The sequence below is a fragment of the Eulemur rufifrons genome, chromosome 10 (assembly GCF_041146395.1).
Source record: "Eulemur rufifrons isolate Redbay chromosome 10, OSU_ERuf_1, whole genome shotgun sequence".
Lineage (NCBI taxonomy): Eukaryota > Metazoa > Chordata > Mammalia > Primates > Lemuridae > Eulemur > Eulemur rufifrons.
The window spans coordinates 15,756,407-15,777,340 of record NC_090992.1 but is presented as its reverse complement, the minus strand read 5'-3'; the positions used below and the strand labels follow the sequence as shown (position 1 = coordinate 15,777,340).

The window sequence follows — 20,934 nt, the reverse complement described above, 5'->3', positions numbered from 1 at the left end:
TACCCTCAGCACCCAGAGCAGAGTCCATGATAATGGGATATACCTTCAATATATGGGTACAGGATGAGCAAGTGAGGGAGTAAATACCTGGTGGAAAGATCCATGCTCTTAACCAACATGCTTCTTGTTTGGAGGAGTTGGAGGACACTTGTTCGTAGGATGTGCCAAATCCTTCAAACAGCAGGTGCTGTTGTTTCTTCTCTATGTTCAAGTGTTGGGATTCCACACTCCTGAGCCGGAGCCCAAATGCAGATCCCCCCTGGGGGTCGCTCATCATCCCCGCACAGACGCTGCCAACAGTCGTGCGGCAGCCATTCCCGCAGCAAGATTCCTGGCTGAAGACTGAGTTCCAGGTCAGCTAATGTCACTAATATCATAGTCATTGTTTCCTTTGCCTTCTCAATTTTCGGTATTCTTTCCAGTAGGATGGAAGAGAAAGGCAACAGAGTCTAGCTGAGAATCCTGTGTCCCGCAAAGTGAGTTCTCCTGTCCAGAGGGCAATACTCTCCTTGGTAAAATGGTCAGACGGGTACCACACCCTCCTTTCCAAACTGTCTCTCTTCCACCTTTCTCCTCCTCCCTGGTGCCAGGCAGGCTGCTCTCTGCCTGCTCTTTGCTGGCCAGAAAGTGCTCCACGACCTAGTTCCTTGTTCCTGCTTCCTAATGCCTACCTGCCTCGTGTCTCAGTCCCACTGAGATTCCGTAAAGGGAGAGAAGTTAATTGAATAAACGGATTCTCAACGAGGCCTCGTGTCTGATGGTGAATCCCCTCCACTGTAAGTCCCTGAGGGCTTTGACCTCGTCGTCTAGTTCGCCTGGCTCAGCACGCTCCACATCCTGGGTGCTCAGTGCTTCCTGCACCCCGGACGCTTAGCTTTTCTCTACACACTGGAAACTCAGTAAATATTGCTTCAGTGAATAAGTGAACAAACATCTAAGTGCCATGGACATTCTCAGATACCACATGCCTTTTAACTGGGACCTTCAATGCCTTCATACAATGAGTGAATAATGTGGCAATTTCAAGCCCTAAGACATCAAGCACGATGGGATATTTCCTGCTAGAGCTACTGTGTGTTATATATGCTGTGACTCCTACCACGCTGGCAAGGCTTGAGTGCTTTGGGGCTTGGAGACAGCTCTAAGCTGACAAATTGTCTCCCAGGCCTCGTCTTGGAGCTGAATTTTGTTGGTGATCACTCTAAGGGCTGAGGTTTGTTTCTTCAAGATTCACTTCCACGTTACTCCTGGAAGACCAGGAAGAAGCCAGAGCCAGTGCATGAGTTCTGGCTCATCAGCATTTTGTCAACCTGCAGTCTCTATTCTCTGGGCTTTACACAACATATTCCTCTAGGACATCCCAGAGGAGCAGATCACAGGGAGACAGCTGCTGGAAAGGAAGAGAAAGTCTCCCCCAGGGCTTGGCATTGTTCAGATGAGAGTGAATTTCATATCCGCTGCTCCCAGGTGGCCACGGTGCACTGACAGGTAGGTGCCCAGGGTCAGGGCCCAGGAGAACCTTGTGACTCACCAAAGAAAGTGAAGTGGGGCTGTTTGGGGGGAGGTTCATGCCCAGTGTAGAGGGTGGGATGAGATGTCCCCCGAGGTTCCTTCCAACCTCGCAGTCTATGGTACTGAACGGCAGCCGAATTGTTCACTGAGCAATAGCTGGACCTCACATCTGCACAACGCCTTGCAGCTCCACTGTTGAGAGTATTGCACTGTAGTCAAACTGTCTGGATCTCGGTCATTACTTTGTGGCATTCCCAAGGAGTACTATCTTAATCAAGCAAAGCCCTAATTGCACTTCTCTCCTCTCTCAATGAGAGAACACAGACTGGTGCCTGCTCTGCAGGGGTAGAAGCCGGAATCCAGTGGTCTCACTTTGAGTTGGGACCACCTGGAGCCGGGAGGCGGTCAGAGGCATTGGCGTTCAGGGTCAGGGAGTCAGACAGCACCTGCTGCTGGTGATGAGGTCACTGGACAGGCTGGGCATGCTCTGTCTGTCTGTCCATCGTGCACAGGCTGCTCCCCGGGGGCTCTCCACTCAGCCCCACTTCTCCGTGATGCAAACCAGGCCACTTCAAGGCCGCCTGCAAACTTTCCATTGAGTGACGAGCTGCAGCTTCCTGCTCTGTGGGGAGTTCTCCCAGATCCTGATCAGGGCACTGAGAATTGATCTATTAGATTAACCAGGAAGGAAAGAGAGGGAGAGCGAGCGCGGGAGGCTGTGGGGCTGAGTGTTTTATGCATAGCAGTCCCCTCCCTTCTGACTCGAGTATTAATTGCTACATTACCGCTGCCATGTGAGAAAGACAGTCAGCAAAGCCTGGGAGGGCTCCAGCTCCTCCCTCCCTGCTCTGCTCGGCTTCACTCTCCTGCTCGGTCCCTCAGAGCGCCCTGTGCCCCGGCAGTGCTGTCCCGGCCCTGGCATCCCCGGGTCTTCCCGTGGTGAGGATCTGAGTGGACAGCAGCAGGGGGTGGAGAGAGGGAGGGAGGCTTTGCCCTGCAGGCTCTCTGGATGCAGAAGCCAGACTCGCTGCAGAGGCAGCTGTGCTCTTCCCGGAGCCCAGCACCAGGGGTGCCTCCATCTCTCAGGGTGCACCCAGGCAGGCTCCAAGTTCCGGGGGCACAAGAGGTGGGGGCCATCCCTTCTGGGCGCTGACAGCAGAGCCTGCCTCCCCGCCCACCCCCCTCCACCACACCACCATGAGCGGCTGCTCCAAAAGATGCAAGCTGGGGTTCGTGAAATTTGCCCAGACCATCTTTAAGCTCATCACGGGGACCCTCAGCAAAGGTAGGGAAACTGGCCTTGACCTTTGTTTTCTGTCTTGCTGTGGCCTGGTGGGTCACAGTGTCTCAGGGTGGCAAGCGTGGACATTCTGGTGCTCCCAGGTCTGGGGAGGCTGGGGAAATCGGTGGCTGGGATTTGAGGCTGCTGACAACCTGGGTCCTGGCTCTGAGCAGGTGGGCACGCGGCCAGGGAGCTCAGCCGGCTGTAATTGCCTGGAACTTTGGAAATGGAGTTGGTGGTGTGTGGCTGATTGGTTACAGGCAGGCCGAGGGACAGAACCCTTCCCAGAGCGCTGGAAGCGGCTTAGCGTGACTGGAGTTTCAAGAAGTTATCCATGGAGTGTTGTGTTTTGTTGATAAAAGAGAGATTCGATGCAGTGGGCTGTGAGTAATTCTGCAGAGCAGAGACGCTTGAGGGGGCCGGCAGGAGGGGGCGACGGGGCCAGAAGCTGCTGTGCACCGGTGAATCCAGAATCCGGATCAGCTCTGCCTCTCGTGCGCCAAGAGCTTTCTTACGTGGGGTTGCAGGGGCCTGTGCTTCCGGGACTTGTTCGTGGTTCTGCTTTCTTGGATGCCTGTCCCTCCACATCTCATGCCTACGTTGCTGTCTGTCTTTTCTGCCTCCCGAGAGCCGGGGTGGCAGGCAGTGCGCAGGACCAGCTCTGCGGGCGGCCCGGAAGGTGGTTACAGACCAGAATTGGGGCTGCGTGTACATCATTCAGCCCCAGATGGGCCCATAGCCCGTTCCCCCGCAGAACAGGCCGGTCCCCATCCTGAACCCCCTTCTGTGCTCTGTACCGGGGAGGGGGCGGCGCTCGGGGACACTCTGGGAAACTTTCTGGAGATGATTGTAAAGGGAAAGCAGCAGCATGATGTGGTTCCACTTGCTGAAAAAATGTCTTTAAATATTCATGGCCTGTTTCAGGAGGAGAGAGTCTTTGGGGGTGGGGGAGGCATTGCAGGCAGCAGGCAGGATATTCAGGGAAGGAGGCCCACAAGCCCTTGGTCGGGAATTTGAAAAACGGCAGCGAGAGGAGAGAAGGGCTGTGCGTGCCAGCCGCGTGGCGTGGCCCAGGTGCCCGGCTTCCCGCAGGGGCCGGCCTGGTGTAAACTGTGTGACATGGGCGGGGGCAGTGGTGAGATTTTACCTCCTTCCTCAGGCTTTTTTGACCTTCCCATTATTTCCCTGCTACTCTTCTGAAATAGGGCACTGCCCCTCCAAGGCACCCAGTGGAGCGAGCATCCCGTGTGGGGGTCAGGCTGCCCGGCGGGATTAGTGGGGAATGGAAGTGGCGGTGAGGGCGTGTGGCCACGGCAGCTCTCAGTGGCTTTCCTTACTGCACAAGGAGAAAGCGGAGGGGTAGGAGGTTTGACAGAGTCCCCCATTCAATCCGCAGACACAAACGGAAGGCTTTCTTCCGAATCACAGTCACCAGGGACTCGGGGAGTGATGGCAGAGGGACAGCGTCCTGCCCCTGTCTCTTTTTCCCAGAAGTGCAGCAGAAAGAGCTCTGGCCAGACTCGGGAAACCTAGGCAAGCCACGACTCTATGGGCTTCAGTTTCCTCATCTGTAAAATGAGCCCGTTACCTGCTGCCTGTCTACCTCCTTGCAAGGATCCGGGGGACTCGGGACATGGAATCCGTTTATCGAGTGTGTGGCAGTGACCAGAGGTGAGGAGGGGTCTGGGCTGGGGGCCGTGGGTCTGCAGGGCCAGGGTCAGAAATTTCTTAATTTAGCCTCCTGCAAGGGGGTCTGTTCATCCCAGGCAGCAGCAACGGGGGAGTCAGATCACAGAACGGCGTTATGCGGGACATTAAGGCAGCACGAGCGGTGAGTGTGAGAAAGTGAGTCAGTAAGGCAGAGAGAGTGTGTGCACAGGGCTGTGTGTGTGTGTGAGAGAGAGAGAGAGAGACAGACAAAAAGAGGATAGTTGGCTGTTTGAATAAATGAGCATGAAGCTATTTTCTGCACATCTGCCTACACTCATTTTCTCAGCATTTATTCACCGAGCATCTACTCTGTGCCACGCTCATCCCAAGACGCTGGACACATGGGTGACACAAGCCCTGCGTCCAGAAACACGCAGTCTGGTGGGGGCACAGACCTAACACACAGATACCCGCCGGACATCACACTGAGCGCTGAGATGGGGCCAACAAGTGCAAAGAAGACATTTCTGGGGCAGATAAAGGGGCTTCTCCAAAAAGCGGCATCTAAGCTGGGGCGGGCGGAGAGGCAGGGCTGGGCAGGGGGGAGGAGGCTGGCGCTGGCAGAGGGAGAGCAGTGGAGTGTCGCCTCTGTAGAGAAACCAGCTCTGGTGGGTCAGGACAGCTCCCTCTCTCTGCTCAGAATCCCAGAGCCTAAGACCCTTGTGACTCAGAAGGGGCTTGGGGGACAGCCCTGGGGACCCAGGGGCCACCGGCCTTTCTCTGACCTGCTTCAGTTCCAGGTTTTCTGAGCTGGAGCGCAGGGAGGCAGCCCGCGGCAGGCACCAGGGCAGGATCGCATCTGAACGGTATCTGTGTCTTTGCTCAGCCCTGCGACGAGGACCAAGTGTTTACACAGCCCTGGCTCTGCGCCAGGCACGTGCTGGGTAACTGGTGCTCTGCCCAGGCTGGGTGTTTGCTAAATATTTGTTAAATAAATGAGGAGCGTGGGAGCAGGGTAGCTGAGACAGGTCTTCAGAGAGTCCGGAGAAAAGCTTTCTAACGTATAGACCTCCCCTAGGTGGGTTCAGATTCAACCCTACATGGACACATTATGATTGCTTAATGATTTCTGGTTTTAATTGTGATTTCACTTATTCATTATTCATTGCACTGAGTTCTAGATTTGCAGTACTCCCTCAGGAGAGGGACTTTTCTTTGTTCCTTTCAGAATTGAGGAATACAAAATGGCTATTGGACCAGGTACTCCTGTTGGTTCTGGGGGTAACTTAATGTTTCCTACCAGCCTTGGGAATACCTGAGGACCAAGGAAGGCCCAAGGCCACCCTCCCTGTCCTGCCGTTCCTAACCCGTGGCCACTGCCCCCCGGGGCCAGCAGTCCCCTCCACATTGGTCTAAGGTGCTAGGTGGTCCCGGTTTCTCCTCAGTGCCCTGTGGCAGAGACGAGCTGCTCAGGCCCCCTGTTCACACATCTCTTCGACCTTGAGCTTTTCCTTCCCACCCCTGATCTGAATTTGTGATCCTTGTTCCTTTAGGAACATGTTTGCTAAAGCCTGTCTTCCCCACTAAACTTCAGCTCTACGACGGTGAGAGCATGTGCATTTTTGCTCACCACGGCAGCCAGAGCTACGAAAGCAGTGCTCAGCATGGAGTAGCTGCTTCACTAACGGTGCTAAGTGACGAAACAGCCCTGCATGGCACAGACACCAGCCACTGGCCTGGGATGATGCCTGGTGCAGCAGCTTTCCAGAAGGCACCACGCAGCAGCTGCCTGCGGCACATGCTCTCTGAACTCTGTTCAGCCGCAGCAGCTAAGTCCACGTCCAGAGGGTGAGCCTCCCGCCACATAAAGCATTCAAACTCTGCGTGAGCTTGCTCAGTGTCCAGGGAAGGGTGTTTAAATTGTTCCCAAGAGGGGAAGGTGGGTGGGCAGGCTTCTAGCTCCCCCGGTCTGTTTTGATTTGTTTTACATAATGAACTTTTCTCAAAGTTAAAGATTTGTTTTTTCATTTAAAAAAAAATTGCAAACCACAAATGCAGTAATAAGCACAGTTGGTTGCCAGACTGAGACATCCCTGGACTCTCCATACTGGTGGGAAGCCTCAGGCTGGCTCCCTTGCCGCTCTGGCCTCAGTTTCCTAATCTGTAAAATGGAACAGCAATACCCTCCTACGGGGATTAAAAGAGACTGTGAGGATAACACTCCCTGCACCATCAGTGCTCAGCACGTGTGTGGCTGTGACTGCCGTCATTAGCGGGGGAATCCCTCTCGCTTACTGCTTGCTTCTTCAACACGAGGCACAGACCCTGAGAGTGGCAACTCGGGATTGCTTTAGGAAAGCATATGGCCCTGTCACTCAGTTCCTGGAGGACTTAGAGCATTCTCTTCCCTGCCTGGAGACATCTGCCTCGCCCGATTCCTTGTTAGGGGTTAAAAGCCCGACTCCCAGAGCCGGCCCTTGCCTGCTGTGTAACTCAGGAGAAGCCCAGCTCCTGGCCCAATGCCTGGTTAGAGCGGGGTCTGGGAAGCCCACTTCTTCCTCTTTCTCCACAGCCAGCTCCGCAGCCCCCTCACAGTTCCTGGGGGCCGTGGAGGGAGCCGGAAGTTGTGCAGGTCCTTTCTGGCTGCAGGACGCATCTCCTGCACACTGGGAACAAACGTTCCCCGAGGCCCAGATGACGAAGCCAAAGCAAGCAGGAGGGAGGGATCAATCCAGGAGAGCTTCTAGCATCCTCCAGGCCACCCATGGGGTGTGTGGGGGTGCAGATAAGATCAGATCTATCTCAAGGACAATGTCCTGGAGCCCCAACTCCCCCTCTCCGTGCATGCAGGGGAGGAACTGAGCTGCAGACCCCTGGGAGATGTGCCGTTCCTCCTGCCGCCTCCCACTGCTGCTCGGGATCCCCAGGGGACTGACCCTGGGCCTGGGGACGGGCTGTGCCTTCAGGCAGGCCGGGCTGGAGTCCCAGTTCCGCTGTCTACCGGCTGTGTGAGGTTGAGTGAGTCCCACAGCCTCCTCGAGGCAAAGTCCTGGCTTTTAACTGGAATAACAACAATATCAACTGCACAAGGTTGTTTTTTAATTTAATGAGGCTAATATAAGCCAAGACCGGCTGCTGGCAGGGCAAGTGCCGACTCTGCTCTTGCTTCAGTTTTGTGCCCTGGGCACCTGCCTTGCCTCACCCCAGTCCCGAGGCTGGAAGTAAGGATTGCAGTCACCATTCCAGCAGGGAAGGAAGCCAGGGGCCCAGCAGGTGAGTGGCAGGACTGGGATTAGAACCCAAGTCCTGCTGGGGCCAAGACCAGGCACTGTCACCTGCACTCCCGGGGCTGGAAATGTCCTGCCTGCACGCTCCCCACCTTGTCACCAGTGGAGCCCCCCAGCCTTCCACTAATTGCACTGGTGGGTTCGTCCCAGCTGGGTCTCTTCAGAGCAGCCACCTGTCGTGCAAAGGGCTGTGACAAACCCATAAGGTGGCATGGCCTGGTTAAGGCATCAGCTTTATGGGGAAAGGAAACCCTCCATAGGCCAAGGTCAAGAAGACAGCAACACCCGTGCTCCCCCAGTGTCACCCTCACTTCTCAGGTGTGCAGGGCCAGGGAAAATGCCAGACACCGAGCGGGCTCCGTGCCCATGAGGGACCGCCCCCCCCCCCGCCCCCCGCCCATCAGATCCCCCTTCTTACAGGGAAAGTGTGAGAAGTAACCTTGTCCAGGGAAACACACAAGGTCTTGGACACAAAATAGTCTGGAATGAAGCATTGTGGCTACTTGCTACAATTGTCTGGGAAAGCAATGGCCTTCACACCGGGGACCTTTGGGCCTGTGAGATGTTACAATGTCGTCTACGAAAAGGAAGCTTCTCTTCCCTGAGAAGCTCAGCTGCCCCTTGCTGGGGGAAAAGAGAGTCCCCACCACCCATGTCTTGGCCAGGTCACTGTGCTGGCAGAGCCAGACCAGCAAGCCCCAGTGTGGGTCATGTTACGACAGCCCCACTCCCTGCCTCCCTGGAACCTCTGCACACCCATGCCTGGCCACGGGCAGAAAGCTCCATCACCGGGGCTTCTGGGTCCATGCCTGCCTCTCCAGAGCCAAGCTAGAGCCTGCCAGGGTGGGGACTGTGCTGGCCTCAGCTTCCTGTGCCCGTTAGCCTTCGTCCCAGCCCCACTGGTCTCCCTGCCCCTCTGTAGCAGGCCCAGCACTCCCTGGTCCATTTCGGCTGTCCAGGTGCTTTCTGGGGTCTGCATGGTCCCACAGGAGAAGGCAGAGAAGAAGGTGGGACCTCCCACCACCACCACCAAGCTGCCCCTCTCTGGGGCCTCTGGGCCTCTCTCCTAGATAACCCTGATACCACGCAGGAGTAATTTGTTCAGGGCTGCTTATCCTGGCACTGCTGCACAGACATCCTATTAACTTCAGGACCACGAGGGAGCAGCTAGTTTGTTCCAAATTAAAAGTGGCTGGAAATGGGCCCCTTTGGCAGGCGGGCGTGTATCATGGCACTGGGCAGAGCCCATCGAGTCAGGTCTCGATCAGCCTTCTGAGACCCGGAGGTCCTTTGTCATGCCACAGGGACCCTCCTTGTCCCCAGTCTGCTTGTGGTTACAGGGTCTTCCCTGGGTTGCCTCTCTCACCAGACCCCAGTCCCAAGTCCCTGAGAGCTGCTGATCGGCAAGGGTGGAGGTGGTGACATGAAGTAGCTGTGGAAAGAAGCGAGGGGCAGGGAAAGAAAGCACTGCTCTGGAGCCAGACAGACCTGGGTTCAAATCCTGCCATTCCCCAGTGGGGCAGCCTTGGGCCAGCTATTCCCCATAGTGAGTCTGTGTCCTCCCCTAAATGGGGCCAATATTGCCCAGCTCATGGGGCTACTGGAGAGTGAACAAGACGGTGCACGTGGCAGGACAGTGCCTGGCACATGACAGCTGCCCGGTAAAGCCAAGCTCCCTGCCCTTCTCTTCTCACTTGACCTATCTTGGACTTACAGCCAGGAAAAGAGAGGTGGAGCTGAAAGAAGCCAGTCTCTGTGGGTCAAGTCCCTTCCCTGCTCCTACCTAGATGTTGACAAATTCTGTAATTAAAACATTTGTCAACAATTGAAATTATCCTTTTTATATAGCTGTTTGTATGCTTATTGGCCATCCACTCCCGAGAGGATGGGAGCCCTGCAAAAGCACTCACCACGTGGGAATCGCCTCAGTGCCTCGAGCACCTACAACCGATGCATGTTGAATAAGTGATGCGTCCGTGCTTCCCTGCCTAGCAGCATCCGGCCCTATGGCTGGAGTCCCTTCTCGAGGTCTATTCTTTGTTGGGCTAGTTCTGGAGCCTCCCACTCCCCATCTCCCTGTTCTGAATTTCTGTGCTGGAGTTTGGCAGCAGTGACCGGCCAGAGTGATCTAGATGAGATGGGGGTCAATGCAAGCAAGACCAAGGGCCTGGTCCCCATTCTCATGCCATCCTCTGTGCTCTGCCTGGGCACTGCCCCTCAGAGGTGGGCCCACACTGCCCACCCACTGCTGCTGGCCAGGTGCTCAGGTCAGGTCGGGGCTCCTCCCCAATGCCCACCTGCACCTCAGCCAGAAGGGCAGAGGTGGGGAGAGGAGCTCTCGGGGAGAGGAGGCAGGGATGAGGGAATTGCACGGGCCCCCCTGGGCCATCTGGAGGAAAGAGCAGCCAGGACTCTGGAAAAAGATTCGAGGGAAGCCATCTACCACCACCAGTGACTCTCCTTGTTCTGCTCACACACCTGCAGTCTAGGGGCAGAAGAAAGCCTTCCTCCTCTGTCCAGGTGAGGGTGGGAGGACCATGAACACAAAGCCAACCTCGGTCCTCTCTGGCTCAAGCCACCAAGATTCCATTCGGTGTTCTTCGAAGTACAAAGAGTAACAGCTTTGGAGCCAGACCTGGGTTTTAGTGCAAATCCTTACATTTAATCGCTATCTTATTCCATTCAGGCTGCTCTAACCACAGACTGCAGACTGGGTGGCCTATAAACCAGAACTGTTTCTCGCCATTCTGGAGGCTGCAAATCTGAGATTAGATCATCAGCCTGGTGGGTTCTGGCGAGGGCCCTCTTCCTGGTTTATAGACAGCATCTTCTTGCTGTATCTTCAATGGAAGACAGAAAATGAGCTAGCTCTCTGGCCCCTTCTTATACGGGCATTAATCCCGTCCCATAGGGCTCCACCTCCATGACCTAATCGCCTCGCAAGGGCCCCACCTCCAAATATTATCACATTGGGGGTTAGGCTTTCAACACCCGCATTTCAGAGGGACTCACGCACATTTCATCCATTGCGCTGAGCAAATGGCTTCCCATCTCTGGGCCTCAGTGTCTTCATCTCTAAAATGAGGGACCTGCTGATATCAAAGGTACCTTTTAGCTTTGGAATTTTAAGAGTGAATAACAAGATTGCCTTAAATCTGATGTGTTCTACTGGTGGCACCTGCTGTGTGCCCAACATTGCCTAAGCGCTCTGCACCCACCTTTCTGTTTGATGTGCATGAGAACCCAAGAAGGTGGAGAGCTCTGATTAACCCACTCGCAGACATGAAGATTGAGCTTCAGAGAGGGGAAGGGCCTGTCTTGGGGTCACACAGCCAGCATGGAGCAGAGTGGGAATTGGAAGCCTGGGCTGTCTGTCTCCAAGTCCTGGCTTTTACCACCCTCCCCAGCACACCCCCATTACACACCCTCCATTCCTAAAAATCAGGTCCAGGATGATACTCGGCAACACAGACAAAACTAATTCCTTCCCAGCTTGGCCAAGAGGTAACAGACACTCTTGTTTCAGAAATCAAAGTTTCAGGGCTTCCATCCTGACTGAAGAAGCCCAGTTCAGGAGAAAGCTCTCCAGGACCTGAGCCCCCCAAGCCACAACCCAAACCATCATCCACAGGTCACCTCTTACAGTCAGACAGCAAACAGTGTGTGCGAGCTGGCCCGACAGCTGAGGCTGCGTGGAGGCAGGAGGAGAAAGGAAACCCTGCCCAGCAAGCATTTCCAGTCTCATTTCTAGCAGGGCCAATTCTCATTTCTGGCTGGATGCTAAAGAGAGGATTGGGCAGAAGTCAGGTAGGGAGCTGTGATTTTGGGGGCTTGCATCTGAGAGGCTGGTGTTATCCTACCCCAATTTTCCTTCTGTAATCTTTTGATTAACCCTGGGCCAGCGTGGGTGACATTTTTCAAACCATCTGTGCTTGGCAGGCCGGGCCAAGCCCAGGCTTGCTGCTCGGTATCTGCAAACATCAGCTTGGAACCGGCTGTCACTTGCAGCCCAGGGTGTCTCTAAGCCACAAAGCATAGTGGATTGCAGAACGACTCACATCCTCGTGCTGATTAACTCTGCCCGTGCCTCATGAGTCCAGAAACAGAGGCTGTCACTATAAACTCAACAGGAAATATAAGAGGAATGACAATTGCCACCATCCATTGGGGGCCACTTATTTGCTAGGGGCTTTAGAAGGATTTCTATACCCAGTCCAGCCCTATCTCTGTGAGTTACCCACTTTTGTTCCCAACTGGAGGCCTGGAGAGGTTGAATAATCTGCCAACATCACAAAGCCAGTACTGTGACTTACAAAGACCATGTGCAGTACCAAAGAGCACTCCCCATCAAATTCTTCAGCACTGTCACCCTTTGTTATGGACAGAATGGTGTCCCCCCAAATTCCTGTGTTGAAGCCCTGATCCCCAATGTGACTGTGTTTGGAGATAAGGCCTTGAAGAAGGTAATTAAGGCTAAATGAGGTTAAGGGTGGGACCCTTGATCCAACAGGACTGGTGTCCTTAAGAGAACAGGAAGAGACACCAGGACTGCACACACACAGGAAAGGCCACGTGAGGACATGGTGAGGAGGTGGCCAACCACAAGTCTGGAAGAGAACCCTCCCCAGACCTTGATCTTGGACTTCCAACTTGAACTTCCAGCATCCAGAACTGTGAGACATAAATTTCTGTTTTTTAACCACCCGGTCTGTGGCATTCTGTTATGGCAGCCCAAGTGGACTAATATGGCCCCATAGATAACTCTTTGCAGAGCACCCTTTTCCATATTTTTTATTTTAATAAATATATATTATCATTAAATTTACTATTTTAATCACTTTTGAATGTAAAGTTCAGTGGCATTAAGTATATTCACATGTTGTACAACCATCACCACCATCCATTTCATCGTGCAAAACTGAAACTCTGCACCCATTAAACTCTAACTCCCCATTCCCCTCCCCCGGCCCCTGGAAGCCACTGTTCTACTTTATGTCTCCATGAATTTGACTATTCTGGGTACCTCATACAAGTGCCATCATGAGCAGTGTTTGTCCTGGCTTATTTCACTTGTCACGATGTCCTCAAGGTGCATCCATGTTGCAGCATGTGTCAGAATTCCCTTCCTGTTTTCGGCTGAACAAAGTGCCATTGTATGTGTAGACCACAATGCGTTTATCCATTCACCCAGACATGGGCCATTCACGTATTTTTAAAATACAAAACGGATCATATAATCCTCTTGCTGAAAACTGTTTCCAGTGGTTTCTTGACACATTTAGAGTCAAATGCAGACACCAGTTGGTGGCCTATGGGCTTTGCAGGATCTGTGGTCCGCATTTCTGTCCCCCTCCTCTTGTCTCCCTCTCTTCTATCCTGCTCAGGTGACCTACCCCCGACACCAGGCCACGTTGCTCTTGCTGGACACTCAGCTCCTCAACCTCAGGGTCCTCGCAGTCACTGTTCCCTCAGTCTAGGCGCTGGACACTGTCCACCCAGTCTCCCCTGGCACTCCCCCCACCTCCACTCACATCTCCTCCTCCTCACTCCCCCACATCTCCTGGTTCCCTGCGTAGCACGTACTGCCGCTGCAGCTGCAGGGCACATTTCTTACCTGGTTTTGGGTTTTCAAATTTTTATTGAAATTGTCTATTTTTGAGGTGTACAGAATGATGCTTTGATACACACATACATAGTGAACTGATTACTACAGTCACGCTAATGAACATGTCCATCTCTCCTCATAGCTACCTTTGTGTGTATGGTGAGAACACTTGAGATCTACTCTCTTAGCAAATCTCAAGTATATGATACAGTCTTATTAGCTATGGTCCCCACGCAGTATATTAGATCTCTACAATTTTTGTCACTCCCTTTCCGTTCTCAGCGCCGTCCCTGCAGTCCAAACTCTTACCGTGTCTCACCTGCTCTGCTGCCGCAGCCTGCAAACTGCGCTTCCCCCCGTTTCTCCCCTGCCACCTCCTCCACGCCACGGCCGCACAAAGAGATGGTCCACCCCACCCTTTGACCCAGCCCTCCTGCTGGAAATCTATTGTAAGCAAATCACCAGAGATGTGCACACAGACTTTCAGCACACACCTCGTTCAGAGGTGTCCATCATGGTGTTATTGCATTATTGATAATTGTAAAAAATTAGAGACAGTCTAAGTGCCAGTCAAAAAATAGTGCATTAGATAAACCTTTCCATCATTTTCCTGATGGAAAAATACTAAATTTGAAAAATTATTTTAAAGACTATTTAGTAACATACAGAAATGCTCCTGCATAGTATCAAGAAAAGCAGGAGAAACAACTGTATGCCCAATGCGGTCCTAATCTGTGAATAGATGTGTGTCTGGACAAAGAAAAATTAGAAAAGAAAGAAACTGAAGTATTAGTGTGGGTTTTAGCTGGGATTAAGGGTCAGTTTTTAAAGTTCTTCTTGATACTTCTCTGCATTGTCTGAATAGCCTTCAATAAATACCCATATTTAATCAGAAACTATAATGATTTCATTCGCTGAATATACCTCTTTAATTTTATAATTTTTCTGAATACCAACAGTAAAAGTTGTGCTTTGGCTGCTGCTGTATCACTGACTGTCCACTTGGTGTTAGAGTGTACCCCAGACTGCCAGGCCTGCCCTCCCCGTGAGCCCCACAGTCTCTGCCCGCTGCCTGTTCCACATGCACGTCCTCCTCCTGCCAAACTGGTCCCCACATGGTTTCCAAACCAGTCTTGTGTCTTATGTTCCTGAACCTGACTCTCAGATGGTTCAGAAATACACACACAAACATGCATGCACATGCACACACATGCACACAGAGAGAGGGAGTGCAAATACAACAAAATACTGATAATCACTGGTGAATGGAGGTGAAAGGTATGTATGCCCAGAATTTTGCAGCTCTTCTGTACCATAGCTGGGCATTTCCCAGATAAAAAGCTGGAGGAGTGAAGGCGCAATATGGTATAGTGTTTATAGGCATAGGATCTGTATGAATTTACCTTAGTCCGAATCCCAGTCCCACTGTCTATTAATTGGGCAATAGTGACATTAGGCGAGGTACTTACTTCCTAAGACTCAGATTCTTCATCAGTAAAATGGGGACAATGAAAATCATTGTGCATTGTCTCCTGCAGTTCCCTGGACGTTGAGATGAAGGTGTGTAAAGGGCTTGGCGGAGAGTCTGGCACACCCTTGAATGTGTCGAACTGTTAGTATCAGTGTCAAATATTGAAATCAAATTCTTACCCATGAGTCTATTCATAACACTCTCCACCTCTCCGAGCTACTCAGCCCAGGATAACTAAGCAAAGTGCTGTGGCTTTGGGATCTTTCGCTTGCACCTTTCTCTTCCTGCCACTGGCCCGGGAGCTGCTACGGTGAAGTGCCAGTCCCACTGGTGTCCGTAACTCCGGGTCCTGGCACAGAACCTGCACAGAGAAGGCAGCCAGTAAACACTGAAATGCAAAACGAGGCCCCTGAAGGGTTCAAGTTGCACTTTAAAGAAAATTCTTTGCATCAGGTACAAGTTTGCAGTTTTGCTGATGCAGCCGCTCTGTTCCCACTGGCTTCCTTGAGATAAGGCATCACCTTGATGCATTAGCTGTGGATATAGGCATCCTGCAGTTGGCATGGAAAAGCAATTTAATTTCCAATTAAGCCTGATTTCCTTGCCAAGGGGGTTCCCTGCCTCACACTGGGAGGATTATTCTGCCAGACCTGTTATTATCATGGGCAATGGTTCTCCCATGAAGTAGACTCTCAAGGAACCAGTCCTTTGACCCCTGGCATGGTCCAGTGAGGCAAGCCTGTGGCCCTCGGGGCGGGACTGCTTTTCCTTAGGAATTAAGTTTATACAGGTAGATCCAAGAAAGTTCAAAGCAAAGACTGTCAGTCTGGGCCTGGCAGACATTTTTAAGACAGAATACAGCTAGAAACGGATGGAGAGGGAGGCAAGGCAGTCCTCATTCACACCCACAACACAGAGGGGTGAGAAGTTGCTAGTGAGAAAAAGGTGGCAGTGCAGAATTCTCTGAGCCCAAAGAGAAAAGAATCTGGATTTTCGGTGGGAGAAGACACACTTGCTCAAAGAGAGAAAAGACATTTGTGCAACATCTTTTATGCACCGGGCACTGTGCTGAGTACTTCGCGTCCAGCATTGCACAGAATCGTCACAAGCCCCCTATGAAACAAACCATGTGACGCTCTTTTTCCAGTGGAGGAAACTGAGACTCGGGGAGACTTGAAATGAACTGCCCGAGGTCACAGGCAAGCCGGACTCCGGACTCAACTCTTGCTTTTCTGAGCTTTCCTCCCTGCAGGTTCCCTCTCCAAAGACAAATACAAAAACGTAGTTTAGGGCAGTAAGAATAATGTCATACTTATCTGAAACTTACCCCCCAAAAAGGGTAAGAATGAGAAAAAGGCCTTTAAGACATGTCCTGAGAGAGAGTAAAATAAATAGCGGCCGAGCCTGCTTGGGGCAGACCTCAGACACGTCACTTTTCTTTCCGTTCGCTCCCATCTGCCTCAACGGGGGATATCTGCGAACCGGGTGCAATGGCCCAGCGTGGCCGAGAGGCTCACGTGGGGTCAGGAGCTCTTCCGATGGCTCCAGCTGCTTCAAATCAATGGGCTTCTGGATTGAGGCTCAGGGAATTTCGATTCCACAGGTTAGAAAGACCCAACAGAGGGAATGAGAGCACGTGGCCAGCAGAGTCACAGAAAATTTAGTTATAGGCCAAGAAGGTGTCACATGGCCCAATTTTTATTAATGGTACTAGGAGAGTCTCTAAGGCTATATATAAATGAGCATGCTGTCGATTCCTGGACAAAGTCTAGAGTGGATTAACCGTTAACCAGTAAACCAAGGGTTTGGGGTCACTTGGAAAGGAAAGCAGAGATCAACAACAGATTGGAGTGAATAGTCGGAGGCAGCTGCAGCCACAGCGAGCCGGGTTCCAGCTGGGCGTGTGCTGGGCCGTGGGCTGGAGGTCGTGGAATCAGGCAGCTGGCAGCTGACCTCATGGTCCCTGTCAGTCTCGGCAGTGCCCACAGCAGAACCTTCGCAGGGCTGCTCCAGATCCTTGCACTTGGGCATTACCCCCACATCTATTGACTCTTGAGGTGTGGCCCTGGGCGTCATTTTGAGAAGCTGGGCTCTGTGGGAAGGTGCACAGAGGCATCTAACACCGTCTCAGTGCTGAGCTTGTGCTGCTCAGCACTTTCCACTTTTTTTTTTTTAATTTCAGAGTATTACGGGGGTACAAACAATTTGGTTACACAAATTGCTTTTGTACCATGCCCATTCTCCAAATGTGTGCGTTGTACCCATTAGGTGTGAATTTACCCATCCCCTCCTCCCCCCCTCACCTGCTTGATTTCCAATGATTGTTATTTCCATGTGTGCACATAGGTGTTGATCGATTGGTTCCAATTTAATGGTGAGTACATGTGGTGTTTGTTTCTCCAGTCTTACAATGCTTCACTTAGAAGAATGTTCTCCAGCTCCATCCAGGATAATACAAGCAGTATTAGTTCACCATTTGTTTATGGCTGACTAGTACTCCATGGTATACATATACCACATTTTATCAGTGGGAGCACTCATACACTGTTGATGGGATTGTAAACTGGTACAACCTCTATGGAAAGTAGCATAGAGATACCTCAAAGAACTAAAAGTGGAACTACCATTTGATCCAGCAATCCCACTACTGGGTATTTACCCAAAGGAGAAAGAAGACATTCTATAAAAAAGACACCTGCACTCAAATGTTTATAACAGCACAATTCACAATAGCACTTCTCACTTTTGATATGGGGTAGAGACTAAAAAGTGGTTAGAGAGTAGTCTCAAGCCACACGGCCTAGATTTGAATCCCAGCTCTGCTGTTTACTAACTTCTGACCTGGGGCAAGTTGAATACCTTCCCTGTGCCTCAGTTTCCTCATTGATGAAATGGAGACACTAATAATGACCTCAAAGGCTGTTAAATGAGTGGGGCCTGCAAACGCTTGGCCCAGATCCTGGCACACAGGTAGGTGTTCAATAAATGTTAGTTCTTGTTACTATTAGGAATGACCGAGTCTTATATGGGGACTGATTAGCTACATATATTCCAAAATGGAAGTGGCTACATCTAGTTCTAATGTATTATTCACCCAAAGAGGTGTCGCTGCAGATTGTCCTTAAAGAGAAATGTCATAGAGAGGGTATGAGGGAGTTTTTCCCAACAATACTTCTGTCACCAAGTGAGAGAATTTTTCTCTCCTGCTATGAACCAGTTCTGACACCAACTGGGTGCCTGACAATTTGATTCAATTTTAACACTAACTACTCAAAGTTAGCCCAGACCCCACAGATTAAGGGCTCAGCCCTACAAGACTGTCTCATTCAGACACCAGTCACAAATAGGGTGCCCTGGCTACCCACATTTCTGCCTGACCAACAGGGGGTTCCCACGACTCCCCTCCGTTCCAGTATGATAATTCGCTAGAATGATCCACAGAACTCACGAAAACATTCTGCCTAATGTTACTAGTTTGTTATAAAGGATAAAACTCAGGAACAGCCAGATGGAAGAGATACACAGGGCAAGGTGGGGGGGGTGCAAAGATTCCACGCCCTCTCCCAGCACTTCAATGTGTTCCCCAACCCAGACGCTCCCCAAACCCCATCATTTAGAGATTTTTATGGAGATTGCATTATGTAGCCATGATTGTTAAATCATTGGCCATTGGTGATTCAACTCAGCCTCCAGCCCCTCTCCCCTGACTCAAGGCGTGGTCCTTCTGCCAAGCAGCCCCCACCCTGGAGCGAGAGTCGCCTCATTAGAGCAAAACATGCTCCTGTCACCCCATCACTCAGGAAATTCCAAAGGTTTCTTTCAGGAGTTCTGTGCTAAAGACCAAATGTCTTTCTATGATACCACAGAGAGTTCAAGCACCAAATAGAAAGTGGGGAAGTGCTAGATGATCCTTACTGTCTTACTGACGAATAAGAGTTTGTATCTGAATGTGTGAGATCGAAGGGGAGCGGAACAGCAAGGGCTCCAGAACCGGCACAGGTGGGCTCCATGCTGGCCGTGGGATAGCAGGAGTGTCTCGAAGCCGCACTTGCTTAGCCAGCCCCTGCTTTTATTTTATGCGTGCTGAGAACGGGGGAGGTTGGTATGGGATGATGGAGATTATGGGAGGTCAGGGTCTGTCTACGCTACCTTCGGCTCTCGAGTGAGCCTAGGCAGGAATCCCAAAGCTGGCCCAACGCTAAAGGACACTGAATATTCTGAGTACCGGCCTGCACGCCAACGAGCTATAGAATAAATGCAGTTTGCAATCCACCGACCCAAGGAGTTTTGCAATGAGGAGAAATTTTGGATGAATTGTTGATTTACAGGGGGAGCTTCTGTCATTTCAGTAAGTCACAAAAGTTAGGGTTGTATTCATATTCTTATATTGCACTATTTAAAATCTGCATAACTCGGGTTTTTCACTGCGAAGAAGGAAGCCCTTCATAATGGCTGGCGAGAGGCAGGGAGGGAGGACGGCAAGAAGATGCGAAGCTCCTGGAAGGCAGGCGCTTCCGCTTACGGAGAGTAGATACAGCGTGAAAGTGAAGGGGAATCTTTCCCTCTCAGATCTTCAAAAATAGAAGGTACCCTCTTTTCTTTCATCCCTCTAATTGTGGCTTGAGCGGATGAGCTGAAACTTTGTCCAAGGCCTGGCACTATCAGGATGTCCCACTGTTAGGACTTTCCACCCCCAGTCTGGCGTGCAGGGGCCCCTTGCCTCTGCTCGGCACCGTGCGGTCTGAGTTCTGGGGGAGGGTGCACAGGAAGTGGTGCCGGTGCACCTCTCCAGCTGTGGGTCACCGGCCCATGAGAGGAAAAGCAAAGATGGTGAAACGCAACTGACTCGGGAAGCTATCATTCCGAACAATACTATTCACAGTGTCTGACTCCATCACACCTAAATGCCCATTATTTCACACTCATCCTGTGCATGAGGTTCTGTGAGCAGCAGACAGGTGTGGTATTGGACAGAAGAAGACCAGTCTCTGTTGACAGGAGGAGGACATTTGTCTCAAGCAAATGAAGGTCATCATTAATAATGCACGTGGCAGTGGCGGCTAGGCATCATCACATGCTCATTTTTCTAGAGGAACATGGCCTTTCCCCTGCAGGAGCTGTTTGGATATTCTGAGCTTCCATGTTTTTTGGTCCCAAATGCAAACGCATGGAAACCGTGTGCAAAGTAGGACCTTTAAGTCAGACCCCTCGTTGAGACTTTCTTTCTTTCTTTCTTTCTTTCTTTCTTTTTTTTTTTTTTGTTTTTTTTACCTTAAAATTTTGAGATAATTGTAGATTCACTTGCAGTTGTAAGACATAATACAGCGATCCCACGTACCCTTCACCTCATTTCCCCCAATGTAATAGCTTGCAGAACTGTAGGACAATATCACAGTTCGGACTTTCTTAGAAGGCTCAGAGGACCCTTGAGACTTCCCTGACCCCGGAAGGGAAAAACGCTGAGGGAAGGTGACCTGCCTCCTGTTGGAACCGAGGTCTACCCGGGAAGAAGCGGGAGGGCACAGGTGCGCAGCAGGGATCCCTGGCTGGAAGTGGCAGATGCGGGTGCAGATTCCAGGGGCCCTCCCCTGGGAACCCCCACCCTGCAGGTGGGCACCCTGGCTTCCAGGAATGCAATGTGCTCCCTGCCTGGCCCTTGTGGCTTTGGGTGGCTGCGTCCCTCAGCCCTTCAGCTACTCGACTACTGTGGTTGAGGTACCAGGCTCTGGAGTCACCCAGCACCAGGCTTGATCCCAGCTCCTTGGCCAGTCACCCAGAGCCTCATGTTTTCACGGTGGCGTATATGACACTTGCCATGTGTTGGTCACTGTCCTGGGAAATTTACATAGTAATTCATTTGATACCAACCGCCCTGTAAGGGAGATATTATCACTGGTTCCTACTTTTCAAATGAGGAAACTGAGGTACAGAGAGGTTAAGTTATTTGCCCAAGGCCACCCAGCTAATGAATGGCAGGGTTGTGTATGTGAACCCAGACAGGGCACATCCCAAGTCCACGTATTTAACTGCTGTCCTACATCGCGTCTCCTCATCTATGAAGCAGGTTCGGTAGCATCTCCCTGAATTTTTGCAAGGCAAACTACTTAGCACAGTGCCAGGCACATAA

At 51.6% G+C, this 20,934-nt stretch overlaps 1 protein-coding gene across 2 annotated transcripts in view; it reads left to right on the top strand.

The window, feature by feature from the left end:
- Positions 1–2,309: 2,309 nt before the first annotated feature.
- KCNIP1 (potassium voltage-gated channel interacting protein 1) overlaps positions 2,310–20,934 on the top strand; it is a 304,488-nt gene continuing 285,863 nt past the window's right edge. The window contains exon 1 of one of the 2 annotated variants that reach the window (XM_069484218.1): positions 2,310–2,797. In XM_069484218.1, coding sequence (XP_069340319.1) covers positions 2,710–2,797 — 88 coding nt within the window. In that variant the 5' untranslated portion in view covers positions 2,310–2,709. The remainder of the gene's footprint in view (positions 2,798–20,934) is intronic. The other variant, XM_069484216.1, reaches the window with a different exon arrangement.